Genomic DNA, 16,662 nt, shown 5'->3' with positions numbered 1-16,662 from the left:
TGTACAAATAGCTCATGCAGCTCAATAACAACAAGAACAAAAAAAACAGACAACCCAATCAAAAAAGGGGCCTAAGACCTAAATAGACATTTCTCCAAAGAAGACATACAGATGGCCAAAAAGCACATGAAAAGATGCTCAACATCACTAATTATTAGAGAAATGCAAATCAGAAGTACAATGATGTATCACCTCACACCTGTCAGAATGGCCATCATCAAAAAGCTACAAACAATAAATGCTGGAGAGGGTGTGGAGAAAAGGGAACACTCCTACGCTCTTGGAGGGAATATAAATTGATACAACCACTATGGAGAACAGTATGGAGTTTTCTTAAAAAACTAAAAATAGAACTACCATATGATCCAGCAGTCCCACTCCTGGACATATATCTGGAGAAAACCATAATTTGAAAAGATACATGCACCCCAGTATTCATTGCAGCACTATTTACAACAGCCAAGACATGGAAAGAACCTAAATGTCCATTGACAGAGGAATGGATAAAGACGATGTTGTACATATGTACAGTGGAGTATTACCCAGCCATAAAAAAGAGTGAAGTAATGCCATCCATGTTGCAGCAACATGGATGGACCTAGAGATGATCATACTAAGTGAACTAAGACAGAGAAAGACAAATATCATATGAGATCACTTATATGTGGAATCTAAAAAGATGATACAAATGAACTTATTTACAAAACAGAAACCAACTCACAGACTTTGAAAACAAACTTATGGTTATCAAAGGGGAAAGGTGGGGCAGATATAAATTAGGAGTTTTGGATTAACATATGCACACTACTATATATAAAATAGATAATCAACAAGGACCTACTGTATAACACAGGGAACTCTACTCAGTATTCTCTAATCATCTATATGGGAAAAGAATCTGAAGAAGAATGGATATATGTATATGTATAAGTGAACCACTTCGCTGTACACCTGAAACTAACAACACATTGTAAATCAACTATACCCCAATATAAAATAAAAATTAAATTGAATAAAAAGAACTTAAGTAAAAAATAAATTACTTAGGTCTAAAAAAAAGTACTATGTTGAATAGAAGTTGTGAGAATGAACATCCTTGTCTTATTCCTGAGTTTAGAGGAAAACCTTTCACATTTCACCACTGAGTATGTTGTTAGCTGTTGTTTTGTCATATGGCCTTTGTTATTTTGAGATATGTTCCTTTTATACCCAGTTTTTTGTGAGATTTTGTTATGAAAGAGTGTTGAATTTTGTCAAATGCTTTATCTGTATCTATTGAGAGAATCATAGTATTTTTATTTTTCATTCTATTACTGTAATGCATTATTTTTATTGATTTGTGTATGTTGAACCATCTTTGCATCCCAGGAATAAATCCCACTTGATCATGGTGTATGATCTTTTTAATGGGCTGTTGAATTCTGTTTGCTAGTATTTTGTTGGGAATGTTTGCATCTGTATTCATCAGGGATATTGGCCTGTTGCTTTTTTCTTGTGGTATTTTTATCTGACTTTGGTATCAGGGTAATGCTGGCCTCGTGATATGCGTTTTGGAGTGTTCCCTCTTCAATTGGAAGAGTTTGCGAAAGATTGGCATTAATTCTTCTTCCAATGTTTGATATAAATCACCACTAAAACCATCTGGTCCTGGTATTTTCTTTGTTGGGCCGTTTTTGATTACTGATTCAGTCTCCTTACTCATTATTGGTCTGTTCTGATTTTCTGTTTCTTCCTGATTCAGTCTTAGTGGGTTGTCTGTTTACCTTAGTTTCATTAATTTTTTCTATTATCTTTCTAGTCTCTATTTCATTTATTTCTGCTCTAATCTTTAATTTCCTCCTGCTAAATTTGGGCTTAGTTTTTTCTTTATAGTTCCTTGAGAAGTAAAGTTAGGTTGTTTATTTGAGATCTTTTGTTAATGTAGGCATTTATTGCTGTAAACTTCCTTCTTAGAACTATCTTTGCTGCATTCCCTAAGTTTTGATATGTTTTCTTTGTTGTTTTTGTTCTCAAAATACTTTCTAATTTGCCTTTTGATTTCTTCTTTGATCCATTGATTATTCAGGAGTGTGGTTTAATTTCCATGCATTTGTAAATTTTTCATTTTTCTTCATGTTATTTTTTTCTAGTTTCATGCCATTGCAGTGGGAAAAGATACTTGATATGATTACAATCTTCTTGAATTTGTTAAGGCTTGCTTTCTGGCCCAACATATGATTTATCCTAGAATATGTTCCATGTGTATGTGAGAGGAATATATATTCTGGTGCTGTTGAATGGAATGTTCTGTATGTGTCTATTAGGTCAATTTTGTCTATAGTGTTAGGTCCACTATTGATTAATTTTCTGTTTGGATACCTATGTATTGTTGAAAGTGGGTTTTGAAATGTTCCCTACTGTTATTTATTTCTGTTACTCCCTTCAGTTCAGTTAATGTTTGCTTTAAATATTTAGTTGCTCTAGTGTTGAATGTGTATGTATATACAGTTGTTATATCCTCTTGATGAATTGACCCCTTTGTCACTATGTGGTGTACTTCTTTGTCTCTTGTGACCGATTTTGACTAAAGTCTATTTTGTCTGATAATTATAGCCACTCTTGCTCTCTTTTTGTTACCATTTGCATGGAATATCTTTTTCCATCCCTTCACTTTCAGCTTATGTGTGTCCTTAAAGCTAAAGTTAGTCTCTTGTAGATAGCACATTGTTGAATCTTGTTTTTGTTTGTTTTTTATCCATTCAGCCACTCTGTGTCTTTGATTGGATAGTTTTAGTCCATTTACATTTAAATATTGATAGTTAAGGGCTTACTATTCCCATCTTGTTAATTGTTTGAGTTTTTAGTTCCTCTCTTGCTTTTTTCCTTTTTGATTTATTTTTATAATGGTGTGTCCTAATTCCTTTATCATACATGTGTTTTGCAAATATTTTCTCCCATTGTGTGGCTTGCCTTTTCATTCTCTTAACAGTGTCTTTCACAGAGCAGAAGTTTCTAATTTTAATGAAGTCCAGCTTCTTTTTTCTTTCATGAATTGTGCTTTCAATGTTGTTTAAAAAGTCATCAGTAAACCAAATGTCACTTAGTTTTCTCCTGTGTTACCTCTAAGAGTTCTGTAGTTTGAGGTCTTACATTTAGATTTACGATTGTTTTTGAATTAATTTTTGTGAAATGTTTCAGGTCTGTGGTCAGATTTTTTTTTTCTTTTTTGCATGTGGATGTCCAGTTGTTCCAGCACCAATTGTTTTAAAAAGACTATCCTCATTTTTTTGTACTTCCTGGTTTCCCCTTTCTACTAGAGTAGAAATTAATTAGTTTCTATTTTTTTAATGATTGTCCTAAAAGAATAGAATACTTACTTAACTGTCCATCATGTTTGTAGTCTCTCTCTGCTGCACTTTAGCTGCATATTTATTATGTCTTATCTTTCAGTTCACTAATTTTCTCTTCATCTGCTTATAACTTGCTCTTAATAAGCCTATCCATTATGTTGCCATTTGGATTATTGTATCTTTCATTTCAAGTAGTTCCTTTTGCTCAAATCAGCAAGGTCACATTTTATAGTTTCTGTTTCTTATAAACTTGTGTGATGTGCAAAGTGTTTAACAACTGATATGGCTTGGGCAATAATCAGTCAAAATGGATACCAGCTGGAAACAACCACTGTAAGTGTATCAATATGTATTATTGAATATCAGTCTAGTTATATAATTTTTGAGCGTATCTTTTATTTCCTTTTTTTTAAAATTTATTTATTTATTTTATTTATTTTTTGGCTGCATTGGGTCTTTGTTGCTGCACTCAGGCTTTCTCTAGTTGTGGTGAGCGGGGCTACTCTTCGTTGCAGTGCACGGGCTTCTCATTGCGGTGGCTTCCTTGTTGCGGAGCACGGGCTCTAGGCACGCGGGCTTCAATAGTTGTGGCACGTGGGCTCAGTAGTTGTGGCTTCTGGGCTCTAGAGCGCTGGCTCAGTAGTTGTGGCGCACGGGCTTAGTTGCTCCATGGCATGTGGGATCTTCCCGGACCAGGGCTCAAAGCTGTGTCCCCTGCATTGGCAGGCAGATTCTTAACCACTGCGCCACCAGGGAAGTCCCTTATTTCCTTAAAGTTTGAAAACAGAGGTGTTTTATAGGCAGCTTTTGATACTTCTTTTATTTACATCCTGAGAATCTGTTTCTGCTGATTCTCATTTATGGTGTCTTGTTTCCTACTGTGCTTGATTTTTTTATGTTTCTACTCAAGATTCTTGAAAAATTATTTATGGAAATATTTTGAAGCCTAAGGTGAAGGTGTCTTCCCCCAGAGAGGATTTACATTTGCTTCTTCCTATGTTTGGGACCAATGAAAACTAAATTCATAGCTTGACATCTTTTGGCCTCCCATATAATGTAATTTGGGGCTGTAAATACATGAGAAAGTCTGTTTGTATTATACCTTAGGGACTGGTTTTCCCTACCCCATTTTGTTGTATTCTTCTCAGAACCAAGGTATCTTATCTTTCATTGCAGTCCCCTGAGGATGTGGATAAAAGTGGGTTTACTTCTGGTTTGCCCTTAGCCTAAGAGTGTGATCCCTTGAGCCTTGATGTCTATTTTCCTGACCTAGTAAGGTACATTAAAACTAAAGTTAAAATTTGCCTAGGTTTACAAATGCCCACCAGGGGGAAAAAAAAAGTAGCTTTAATTCTCCATTTACTTCTCTGGGACCTCACTTTTCCTTAGATATTGCTTGGTAATTGCTTTACTAGTCACTTGCTTTTGGAATTAAAAAAAAAAACGTTATCCAACATTTTTGGTTGTTTTCAGTAGGAGGGTTGGTTTGACATATATAATGTGCCCTATTTTCAGAAGCAGAGTTCACTATTTCCATAGATTTTTTTTCTTTTTTTTTTTTTTGCGGTACACGGGCCTCTCACTGTTGTGGCCTCTCCCGTTGCGGAGCACAGGCTCCGGACGCACAGGCTCAGCGGCCATGGCTCACGGGCCCAGCCACTCCATGGCATGTGGGATCTTCCTGGACTGGGACATGAACCCGTATCCCCTGCATCGGCAGGTGGACTCTCAACCACTGCACCACCAGGGAAGCCCTTCCATAGCATTTTAATAGAACAGTTCTTCAAAGATTTTTCTTAGATTCATGTCTTTTCATTATGAGTATCCCTCAGCCATTGTGACTATGTTCATAGTATTAGTAAAATATGGTAAGGTCTTCCTTATATGCTTTGTAAAAGAAACCCAATATTTCTTTTTTCAGGCTAAAGAGGCAGTGACCGAAGCTGAACGATGTGATCCTACAAATATTTTCACTAAATTTTGTATATTCAAGATTGCAGTCCTAGAGGGCAACTCTTACAGAGGTATAAATGTTATTTATGAGTTATATTTGACTGTTAACACAAAGAATAATCCTCTTTGACCGTAATAGAGAAAAATAGCTTTTAACACAATGGAGTTGAATATATATGCTAGCTTTCCTATGTAAAGATGATACAACCATACAAAAAGAAACTATGGAAGGTTGCATAAAAATAAAAGAACAGGGTTTGCCTATTGAAGGAGTAGAAACTAGGCAGATGTGGGGCAAGAATTGGGGGAAAGTCTTGTTCCTGTATACTTTTTTATACTTTGTCATTTGAACCAGCCTATTAAAAATTAACTTTAAAAAACTGTGGAAGCAGGAAGAAGTTATAATGCAGTCAGTTAAGAATTGTCATTAGAGAATAGAAGTCTCCAGGATACCTTTTGATTGTTTGTACTTATTTGGGAAGTTATCGGTGAGAGATCTGGCCCTGAAATGTAGTTTCTCTCCACAGGGTTGACAGTGGTACAGTTGCTCACATGAACCTTATCCCATTAGTGCTTTGTCCTTTCCGTTAAGTTAAGCGTAGTTTCCTAGCTCGTTGTCTGCACACACGTGTGTCTTGACTTGGTCACAGATTTACCTGTGCTGTGATATTATTCCTGCTCAGCTCTGGGTAGCTGAGCAAATCCTGGAGCAGTTTGAGCTTCAGACTGGTGTTGCCCTTTGTGAAGGGCACAAGTAGAGAAATTGAGAAGCTTGAGTTAATGGGTTCAAACAGAATTTATACTAGTCCAATTAAGCAACTATTTGTGAATACCTACTAAATGTGCAGTGGAGTCTGTTATTCACTCTGTAAGAAAAAGAAAGATGATTTATTCTGCTTTGAAAAAGAAATGTTCCATGGTAGTAAAGTATATCTGTATATTAATTAAGGAGTAACAAATAGGAATCAGCTCTTTATCAAGGTTAATATTGCTGTTATGTCCATCATCAGGGTTTTTACTAGAGACTTCTGGGCATTTGTTTTTCTTGATATATTATGCTGAAGTATAGAAAAACTTGAAACTTTTGCCAGTAGAAATGGCAAAAAAAAAAAAATAACCCCACACAACCGGATTTCCTATTAAGGCTTTTCTTTTAACATTCTATTAAAATAAAATTATTTTACTTTTTAAGCATAGCATTAGCTCAGTATTTTCATTTCTTCCCCAGTTATCTGTGTCCACTTTTTAGTCATGTTTATTGAAAATACATACAATAAAATTTACTCTTGCCTAGTGTATGATTTTATAAGGTTTATTTATATTAGTAATTCTATGAGTTTTGACAATTGCTTACAGTCATGTAACCAGCACCACAATCAAGATATAGAACAAAAAATTAACTCAGGCCCCTTTGTTGTCACTCCTTCCCACCACTTCAAGCGCTGATTCCTACTAATCTCATTTCTATCCCTATAATTTTGCCTTTTCCAGAATGTCATATAAATGGAATCATATAGTATGAAGCTTTTTGAGCCTTCTTTCACTTAGAATAATACATTTGAAACTCATTCATACTGTGTGTGTTCCCATAGTTTGTTCTTTTTTATTGCTAAGTAGTATTTCATAAGTATGGATGTACCAAAATTTATACATTTACCAGTTGAAGGATATTTGGATGGTTTCCAGTTTGGGTGATTATAAATAAAGGTGCTATAAACATCTGTTTACAGATTTTGTGTGATGACAAGATTTCACTTCTCTAGGGTAAATATCGAGGAATGGGTTTGCTGGGTTGTAAGTATATGTTTAACTTTGTTAGAAACTGCCAAACTCTTTTCTAAAGTGGCCATACAGTTTTATGTTCTAACTAGCTATGTATGAAAGTTCCAGTTGATCTACAGCCTCATCAGCACTTGGAATTGTCCACTGAAAAATTTCTTTAGCCATTCTAATAATAAGGTAGAGATATAGTACTGTGATTATAATTAGCATTTCCATAGTGTCCAATATTTGACATCCATATATCTTCTTTGGTGGAGTGTTTGTACAAATCTTTTGCCCAGTTTTCTATAAGGAACTTTGTGTTCTTATTGAGTTTTGAAGTTCTTTATATATTCTAGACACAAGTTATTTATCAGATATGTGTTTTACAAATTTTTCTTTTTATTTTCTTATCAGTGCATTTCATGACAAGATGATGAGGTCTAATTTATCTTTTTTCTTCTTTTATGGATTTTTTTTTGGTATTGTATCTAAGAAATCTTTACCTAATCCATGGTGACAAAAAATTTTCCCCGTGTTTTCTTCAAGAAATTTTACAGTTTTAGGTTTAAGTTTGTGGTTAGTTCTGTGATCCATTTTGCATTAATTTTTTATATTTGACTTAAGGTATGGATTAAAGTTCATTTTTTTGCATATGGTTACCTAATCATTCCAGCTTCATTTATTTAAAAATTCTGTCCTTTCCCAACTGATTGCCTTTGTACCTTTAATGAAAATCAATTGTCATATGTGCATGGGTCTCTTTCTGGACTCTTCATTCTGTTCCACTGAACTACTCCTCTTTACCCCATTCCCACACTGTCTTGATTAATGTAGCTGTGTAGTAAATTTGAAATCATGTAGTGTTAGTCCTCCAGCTTTATTCTTCTCTTTCAAATTGTTTGGGCTATTCTAAGTCCTTTGTATATCTCTGTGAATTTTAAATTTTAAATAAGTTTTTCAGTTTCCACAAAAGTAAATATTGATTGGGATTACACTGACTCTATAGATCAGTTTGGAGAGAATTGACATCTTCCAATCTGTGAACAAGTTATATTTAGGTCTTTAATTTCTCTCAGCAATCTTTTCTGTCTTTCAACATGTGCACCTTTTGTCAGATTTATCACTAAGTATACCATATTTTATGCTATTTCAAATGGCATTTTTTAAAATCCTTCAGTTTCTGATTGTTCATTGCTAGTATGTAGAAATATAATTGACTTTTGTATATTGATCTTGTATCCTACAGACTTGCTAAACTCACTTACTAGTTCCAATAGCTTTCTTGTAGATGATTATGTTGTCTGTGAATAAAGACAATTTTACTACTTCCTGTCCAATCTGGGTACAGTTTTTCATGCCTTATTGTACTTGTTAGAATCTCCAGTAAAATTGGTAAAAAGCAGACATCCTTGACTTTTTCCTGATTTTAGAGGGAAAGCATCCAGTTTTCAATTATTAAGTATGATGTTAGCTGTAGGTTTTTCATAGGTACCTTTTATCAGGTTGAGGAAGTTCCCTCCTGTTTCCTGTTTCCAGTTTCCAGGGAGTTTTTAATCAGGAATGGATGTTGAATTTGGTCATATGATTTTTCTACATCTATTGAAATGATCAAGTTTTTAAAAAATTTTTTGGAGTACAGTTGATTTACAATGTTGTGTTAGCTTCAGGTGTATAGCAAAGTGAACCTGTTATACATATATCCACTCTTTTTTAGATTCTTTTCCCATATAGGCCATTACAGAGTATTGAGTAGAGTTCCCTGTGCTATACAGCAGGTCCTTACTAGTTATCTATTTTATATATAGTAGTGTGTGTATGTCAGTCCCAGTCTTCCAATTTACCCCTCCCCCACACCCCTGAACCATAAGTTTGTTTTCTACATCTGTAACTCTATTTCGGTTTTGTAGATAAGTTCATTTGTAACCTTTTTTTTAGATTCTACATATAAGTGATATCATGTGATATTTGTCTTGACTTACTTCATTCAGTATGACAATCTCTAGGTCCATCCATGTTGCTGCCAATGGAACTATTTCATTCTTCTTTACAGCTGAGTAGTATTCCATTGTATATATGTACCACATCTTCTTTATCCATTCCTTTGTTGATGGACATTTAGGTTGCTTCCATGTCCTGGCTATTGTAAGTAGTGCTACAGTGAACACTGGGGTGCATGTATCTTTTCGAATTATGGTTTTCTCCAGATATATGCCCAGGAGTGGGAATGCTGGATCATATGTTAGCTCTATTTTTAGTTTTTTAAGGAACCTGCATACTGTCCTCCATAGTGGCTGTACCAGTTTACATTCCCACCAAGAGTGTAATAGTGTTCCCTTTTCTCCACACCCTCTCCAGCATTTATAGTTTGTAGACTTTTTGATGATGGCCATTCTGACCAGTGTGAGGTGATACCTCACTGTAGTTTTTTTTTCTTTTCTTTTCTTTTTTTTTTTTTTTTTTTTCAGTACGCGGGCCTCTCACTGCTGTGGCCTCTCCCCTTGCGGAGCACAGGCTCCGGACGCACAGGCTCAGCGGCCATGGCTCATGGGCCCAGCCGCTCCGCAGCATGTGGGATCTTCCCGGACTGGGGCACGAACCCGTGTCCCCTGCATCGGCAGGCGGACTCTCAACCACTGCACCACCAGGGAAGCCCCTCACTGTAGTTTTGATTTGCATTTCTCTAATAATTAGTGATGTTGAGCATCTTTTCATGTGCTTTGTAGCCATCTGTATGTCTTCTTTGGAGAAATGTTTATTTAGATCTTCTGCCTTTTTTTTTTTTTTTTTGCGGTATGTGGGCTTCTCACTGTTGTGGCCTCTCCCGTTGCAGAGCACAGGCTCCGGACGCACAGGCTTAGCGGCCATGGCTCACGGGTGTAGCCGCTTCATGGCATGTGGGATCTTCCCAGACCGGGGCACGAACCCGTGTCCCCTGCATCGGCAGGCAGGCTCTCAACCACTGAGCCACCAGGGAAGCCCTTCTGCCCATTTTTTGACTGGGTTTTTTTTTTTTTTTGATACTGAGCTGCATGAGCTGTTTGTATATTTTGGAGAGATTAACGTGTACTGGCACAAAAACAGAAGTACACATCAATGGAACAGGATAGAAAGTCCAGAGATAAACCCACACACCTGTGGTACAAAGTAGGCAGGAATATACAATGGAGAAAAGACAGTCTCTTCAGTAAGTGGTGCTGGGAAAACTGGACAGCTATATGTAAAAGTATGAAGTTAGAACACTCCCTAACACCATACAGAAAAATAAACTCAAAATGTATTAAAGACCTAAATATAAGGCTGGATACTATAAAACTCCTAGAGTAAAACATAGGAGAGCACTCTTTGACATAACTCACAGTAACATCTTTTTTGTTGTTGTTTATTTGTTTCTTTATTTGTTTTGCGGTACGTGGGCCTCTCGCTCTTGTGGCCTCTCCCGTTGCGGAGCACAGGCTCAGGACATGCAGGCTTAGCGGCCATGGCTCACAGGCCCAGCCGCTCCGCGGCATGTGGGATCCTCCCGGACAGGGGCACGAACCTGTGTCCCCTGCATTGGCAGGCGAACTCTCAACCACTGCGCCACCAGGGAAGCCCCATAGTAACATCTTTCTCGATCCACCTCCTAGAGTAATGAAAGTAAAAAACAAAAATAAACAAATGGAACCTAATTAAACTTAAAAGCTTTTGCACAGCAAAGGAGACCATAAACAAAACAAAAAGACAATCCTCAGAATGGGAGAAAACATTTGGAAATGAAATGATCAATTTTTTTAATGTTGTTAATATGGTCAGTTACATTAATTTTTTAACAGATAAACCAATGCTGCATTCCTGGGATAAGCTCCACTTAGTCATGATGTGTTCTTTTTTTAAATATAATGTTAGATTTGATTTGCTAACAGTCTGTTTAAGAATATTTGTACCTGTGTCCATGAGTGATACTGGTCTCTAGTTTTCCTGTAATGTTTTTGGTTTTGCAATTAGAGTAATGCTTACTACATACAATGAATTGGAAAATACACCCTCTTTTTCCATCTTCTAGAAGAATTTGTGTTGCTCAGTTGGTATTATTTCTTTGTTAAATGTTTGCTAGAGTTCACAGGTGAAGCCATCTGGGGCTGGAGTTTTCTTTATGAGAAGGTTTTTAATTATAAACTCAATTTCTTTAATAGACAATAGGTTTCTTCAGGTTATCTATTATTTCCAAACTGAACTTTGGTAGTTTGTGTCTTTCAAGAAATTTGTGTGTTTCATCTAAGTTGTTGAAGTTATTGGCCTAAAGTCATTCATTATATCATCCATATCATCCTTTTGACATCTGTAAAATCTTTAGTGATGTCACCTTTCTCATTCCTGATATTTGTAATTTGTGTCTTCTCTCTTTTTCTCCCTGTCAGGGTGGCTACAAGTTGATCAATTTTATTGCTCTCAAAGAACCAGCTTTTGGTTTCATTAATTTTTCTCTATTTTATTTTCTGTTTTCTATTTCATTTATTAATGTTCTGATCTTTATCATTTCCATTCTTCTACTTACTTTGAGTTTCATTTGCTCTTTCTTTTCTGGTTTCCAAAGGTGAAAGCTGACATCATTGATTTAAGACCTTTATTCTGGTTTAACATAAACAGTTAATGCTGTAAATTACCTTCTAAGTATTGCTTTAGTGACAATACACACATTTTGATATATTGTGTTTTCATTTTAAGTCATTTCAAAATACTTTGCAATATGACCTTTGACTCCAGTGTAAGCCCATGGATTATTTAGAAGTATGCTATTTATTTTCCAAACATTTGCAGATTTCCAGAGAACTTTTTTATTAATTTAATTTAATTGTTTTAGTGTAAGATCATAAGTTTGTATGACTTGATTATTTTAAAATATGTTGATGCTTTTTATATGGCTCAGAATATTCTCTTTCTTGGTAAATGTTCCACGTGCACCAGTGAGAGATGTGTATTTTGCTGATGTAAGGTCAAGTGTTCTATAAAGGTCAATCAGGTCAAGTTGATTAATAGTGTTAAATATCCTTGCTGATTTTCTGTCTACTTCTCCTGTCAGTTATTTGAGAGAGGTTATTGAAATCTTTGACAATAATTATGGATTTGTTCATTACTCCTCATAGTTCTATCAGTTTTTGCTTCTTGTATTTTGAAATTTTGTTATTGGATGCATAAGCATTTAGGATTATGTCCTCATAATGAATTGATTCCTTTATCATCATGAAATAACCTACTACCACTGGTAATAATCTTTGCTCTGAAGTCTATTTTGTCTGCTATTGATATAACCCCTCCAGCTTTCTTTTGATTACCTCTACTATAGTATATATTATCCCATCATTTTCTTTTAACCAATTTTGGCTTTATATTTAAAGTGTGTTTCTTGTAGGTAGCATATAGTTTAAAGTTGCTTTATTTAATTCAATCTATCTCTGTCTCTTTTTTTTTACATCTTTATTGGAGTATAACTGCTTTAAAATGGTGTGTTACTTTCTGCTTTATAACAAAATTAATCAGCTATACATATACATATATCCCCATATCTCCGCTCTCTTGTGTCTCGCTCCCACCCTCCCTTTCCCACCCCTCTGGGGGTCAGAAAGCACCAAGCTTATCTTCCTGTGCTATGTGGCTGCTTCCCACTAGCTATCTATTTTACATTTGGTAGTGTATATATTGTCCATGCCACTCTCTCACTGCGTACCAGCTTACCCTTCCAAATCCCCATGTCCTCAAGTCCATTCTCTACATCTGCATCTTTATTCCTGTCCTGCCCCTAGGAACTTCGGAATCATTTTTCTTTTTTTTCAGATTCCATATATATGTGTTAGCATACAGTATGTGTTTCCCTTTCTGACTTATTTCACTCTGTATGACAGACTCTAGGTCCATCCACATCACTACAAATAACTCAATTTCGTTTCTTTTTATGGCTGAGTAATATTCCATTGTATATATGTGCCACATCTTCTTTATCCATTCATCTGTCAGTGGACACTTAGGTTACTTCCATGTCCTGGCTACTGTAGATAGAGCTGCAATGAACATTGTGGTACATGACTGTTTTTGAATTATGGTTTTCTCAGGGTATGTGCCCAGTAGTGGGATTGCTGGTTCATATGGTAGTTCTATTTTTAGTTTTATAAGGAACCTCCATACTGTTCTCCATAGTGGCTGTATCAATTTACATTCCCACCAACAGTGCAAGAGGGTTCACTTTTCTCCACACCCTCTCCAACGTTTACTGTTTGTCGATTTTTTGATGCTGGCCATTCTGACTGCTGTGAGCTGATACCTCATTGTAGTTTTGATTTGCATTTCTCTCATGATTAGTGATGCTGAGCATCCTTTCATGTGTTTCTTGGCAATCTGTATATCTTCTTTGGGGAAATGTCTATTTAGGTCTTCTGCCCATTTTTGAATTGGGTTGTTTGTGTTTTTTTATACTGAGCTGCATGTGCTGCTTGTATATTTTGGAGATTAATCCTTTGTCAGTTGCTTCATTTGCAAACATGTCCTCCCATTCTGAGGGTTCTCTTTCCGTCTTGTTTGTGTTTTCCTTTTTCCTTTGCTATGCAAAAGATTTTAAGTTTCATTAGGTCCCAGTTGTTTATTTTTATTTTTATTTCCATTTCTCTGGGAGGTGGGTCAAAAAGGATCTTGCTGTGATTTATGTCAGCGAGTGTTCTGCCTATGTTTTCCTCTAAGAGTTTGAGTGTGTCTGGCCTTACATTTAGATCTTTAATCCATTTTGAGTTTATTTTTGTGTATGGTGATCCATTTTGAGTTTATTTTTGTGTATGGTGTTAGGGAGTGTTCGAATTTCATTCTTTTACATGTACTGTCCAGTTTTCCCAGCACCACTTATTGAAGAGTCTGTCTTTTCTCCATTGTATATTCCTGCCTCCTTTATCAAAGATAAGGTGACCATATGTACGTGGGTTTACCTCTGGGCTTTCTATCCTGTTCCATTCATCTATGTTTCTGTTTTTGTGCCAGTACCATACTGTCTTGATTATTGTATCCTGGTAGTATTTTCTGAAGTCCGGAGCCTGATTCCTCTAGCTCCGTTTTTCTTTCTCAAGATTGCTTTGGCTATTCGGGGTCTTTTCTGTTCCCTAGAAGTTGTGAAAGTTTTTCTTCTAGTTCTACGAAAACTGCCATTGGTAGTTGGATAGAAATTGCATTCAATCTGTACACTGCTTTGGGTAGTATAGTCATTTTCACAATGTTGATTCTTCCAATCCAAGAACATGGTATTTCTCTCCATCTGTGTGTATCATCTTTAATATCTTTCATCAGTGTCTTATAGTTTTCTGCATACAGGTCTGTTGTCTCCTTAGGTAGGTTTATTCCTAGGTATTTTATTCTTTTTGTTGCAGTGGTAAATGGGAGTGTTTCCTGAATTTCTCTTTGAGATTTTTCATCCTTAGTGTATAGGAATGCAAGCGATTTCTCTGCATTAATTAATTTTGTGTCCTGCTATTTTACCAAATTCGTTCATAAGCTCTAGTAGTTTTGTGATAGCATCTTTAGGATTCTCTATGTATAGTATCATGTCATCTGCAAACAGTGACAGCTTTACTTCTTATTTTCCCATTTGGATTCCTTTTATTTCTTTTTCTTCTCTGATTGCTGTGGCTAAAACTTCCAAAACTATGTTGCATAATGATGGTGAGAGTGGACAACCTTGTTTTGTTCCTGATCGTAGAGGAAATGGTTTCAGTTTTTCACCATTGAGAACGATGTTGGCTGTGGGTTTGTCATATATGGTCTTTATTATGTTGAGGTAAGTTCGCTCTATGCCTACTTTCTGGAGGGTTTTTATCATAAATGTGTGTTGAATTTTGTCAAAAGCTTTCTCTGCATCTATTGAGATGATCATATGGTTTTTCTCCTTGAATTTGTTAATATGGTTTATCACATTGATTGATTTATGTGTATTGAAGAATCCTTGCATTTCTGAGATAAACCCCACTTGATCGTGGTGTATGATCCTTTTAATTTGCTGTTGGATTCTGCTTGCAAGTATTTTGTTGAGGATTTTTAAATCTATGTTCATCAGTGATATTGACCCATAGTTTTCTTTCTTTGTGACATCTTTGCCTGGTTTTGGTATCAGGGTGATGTTGGCCTCGTAGAATGAGTTTGGGAGAGTTCCTCCTTCTGCAGTGTTTTGGAAGAGTTTGAGTAGGATAGGTATTGCTCTTCTCTAAATATTTGTCAGAATTCACCTGTGAAGCCATCTGGTCCTGGGCTTTTTATGTTAGAAGATTTTTAATCACAGTCTCAATTTCAGTGCTTGTGTTGGTCTGTTTATATTTTCTGTTTCTTCCTGGTTCAGTCTCGGAAGGTTGTGCATTTCTGAGAATTTGTCCATTTCTTCCAGGTTGTACATTTTATTGGCATATTGTTGCTTGTAGTAGTCTCTCATGGTCCTTTGTATTTCTGCAGTGTCAGTTGTTACTTCTTTTTCATTTTTAAATCTATTGATTTGAGTCTTCTCCCTTCTTTTCTTGATGAGTCTGCCTAATAGTTTTTCAATTTTGTTTATCTTCTCAGAGAACCAGCTTTTAGTTTTATTGATCTTTGCTATCATTTCCTTCATTTCTTCTTCATTTATTTCTGATCTGATCTTTATGATTTATTTCCTTCTGCTAACTTTGGTGTTTTTTTCTTCTTCTTTCTCTAACTGCTTTAGGTGTAAATTTAGGTTGTTTATATGAGATGTTTCTGGTTTCTTGAGGTAGGATTGTATGGCTGTGAACTTCCCTCTTAGAACTGCTTTTGGTGCATCCCATAGGTTTTGGGTCATTGTGTTTTCATTGTCATTTGTCTTTAGGCATTTTTTCATTTCCTCTTTTATTTCTTCAGTGACCTCTTGGTTATTTAATAGTGTATTTTTTAGTTTCCATATGTTTGTATTTTTTTTACAGATTTTTTTCCTGTAATTGATATCTCGTTTCATAGCTCTGTGGTCAGAAAAGATACTTGATACAATTTCAATTTTCTTAAATTTAGCAAGGTGTGATTTGTGACCCACAATATGATCTGTCCTGGAGAATGTTGCATGAGCACTTGAGAAGAAAATGTATTCTGTTGTTTTTGGATGCAATAATGCTGTAAATATCAGTTAAGTCCATCTTGTTTAATATATTATTTAAAGCTTGTGTTTCCTTATTTATTTTCATTTTGGATGATCTGTCCATTGGTGAAAGTGGTGTGTTAAAGTCCCCTGCTATGACTGTGTTACTGTCGATTTCCCCTTTTATGGCTGTTAGCATTTGCTGTTAGGAGCATAAATATTTACAATTGTTATATGTTCTTCTTGGATTGATCCCTTGATCATTATGTAGTGTCCTTCTTTGTCTCTTTTCATAGTCTTTATTTTAAAGTCTATTTTGTCTGATATGAGAATTGCTACTCCAGCTTTCTTTTTTGTGTGTGTGTGGTATGCGGGCCTCTCACTGCCATGGCCTTTCCCATCGCGGGGCACAGGCTCAGCGGCCATGGCTCACGGGCCCAGCCACTCCATGGCACGTGGGATCCTCCTGGACCGGGGCACGAACCCATGTCCCCTGCATCAGCAGGCAGACTCTCAGCCACTGCGCCACCA

General features: G+C 36.0%; 1 protein-coding gene across 1 annotated transcript in view; it reads left to right on the top strand.

The window, feature by feature from the left end:
- The window catches only part of TEX11 (testis expressed 11), a gene marked incomplete at both ends in the record, with an annotated part of 339,675 nt that overhangs the window by 223,839 nt on the left and 99,174 nt on the right, over positions 1 to 16,662 (top strand). Inside the window, one exon of the mRNA XM_079728048.1 lies at positions 5,251 to 5,353. Within this exon, the coding sequence (XP_079584174.1) occupies positions 5,251 to 5,353 (103 nt within the window). The remainder of the gene's footprint in view (positions 1 to 5,250; positions 5,354 to 16,662) is intronic.

The sequence above is a fragment of the Hyperoodon ampullatus genome (genome assembly GCF_949752795.1).
Source record: "Hyperoodon ampullatus genome assembly, chromosome: X".
Taxonomy (NCBI): Eukaryota; Metazoa; Chordata; class Mammalia; order Artiodactyla; family Ziphiidae; genus Hyperoodon; species Hyperoodon ampullatus.
The sequence above is the reverse complement of the archived record's forward strand: the minus strand, read 5'-3'. Positions and strand labels throughout refer to the sequence as shown.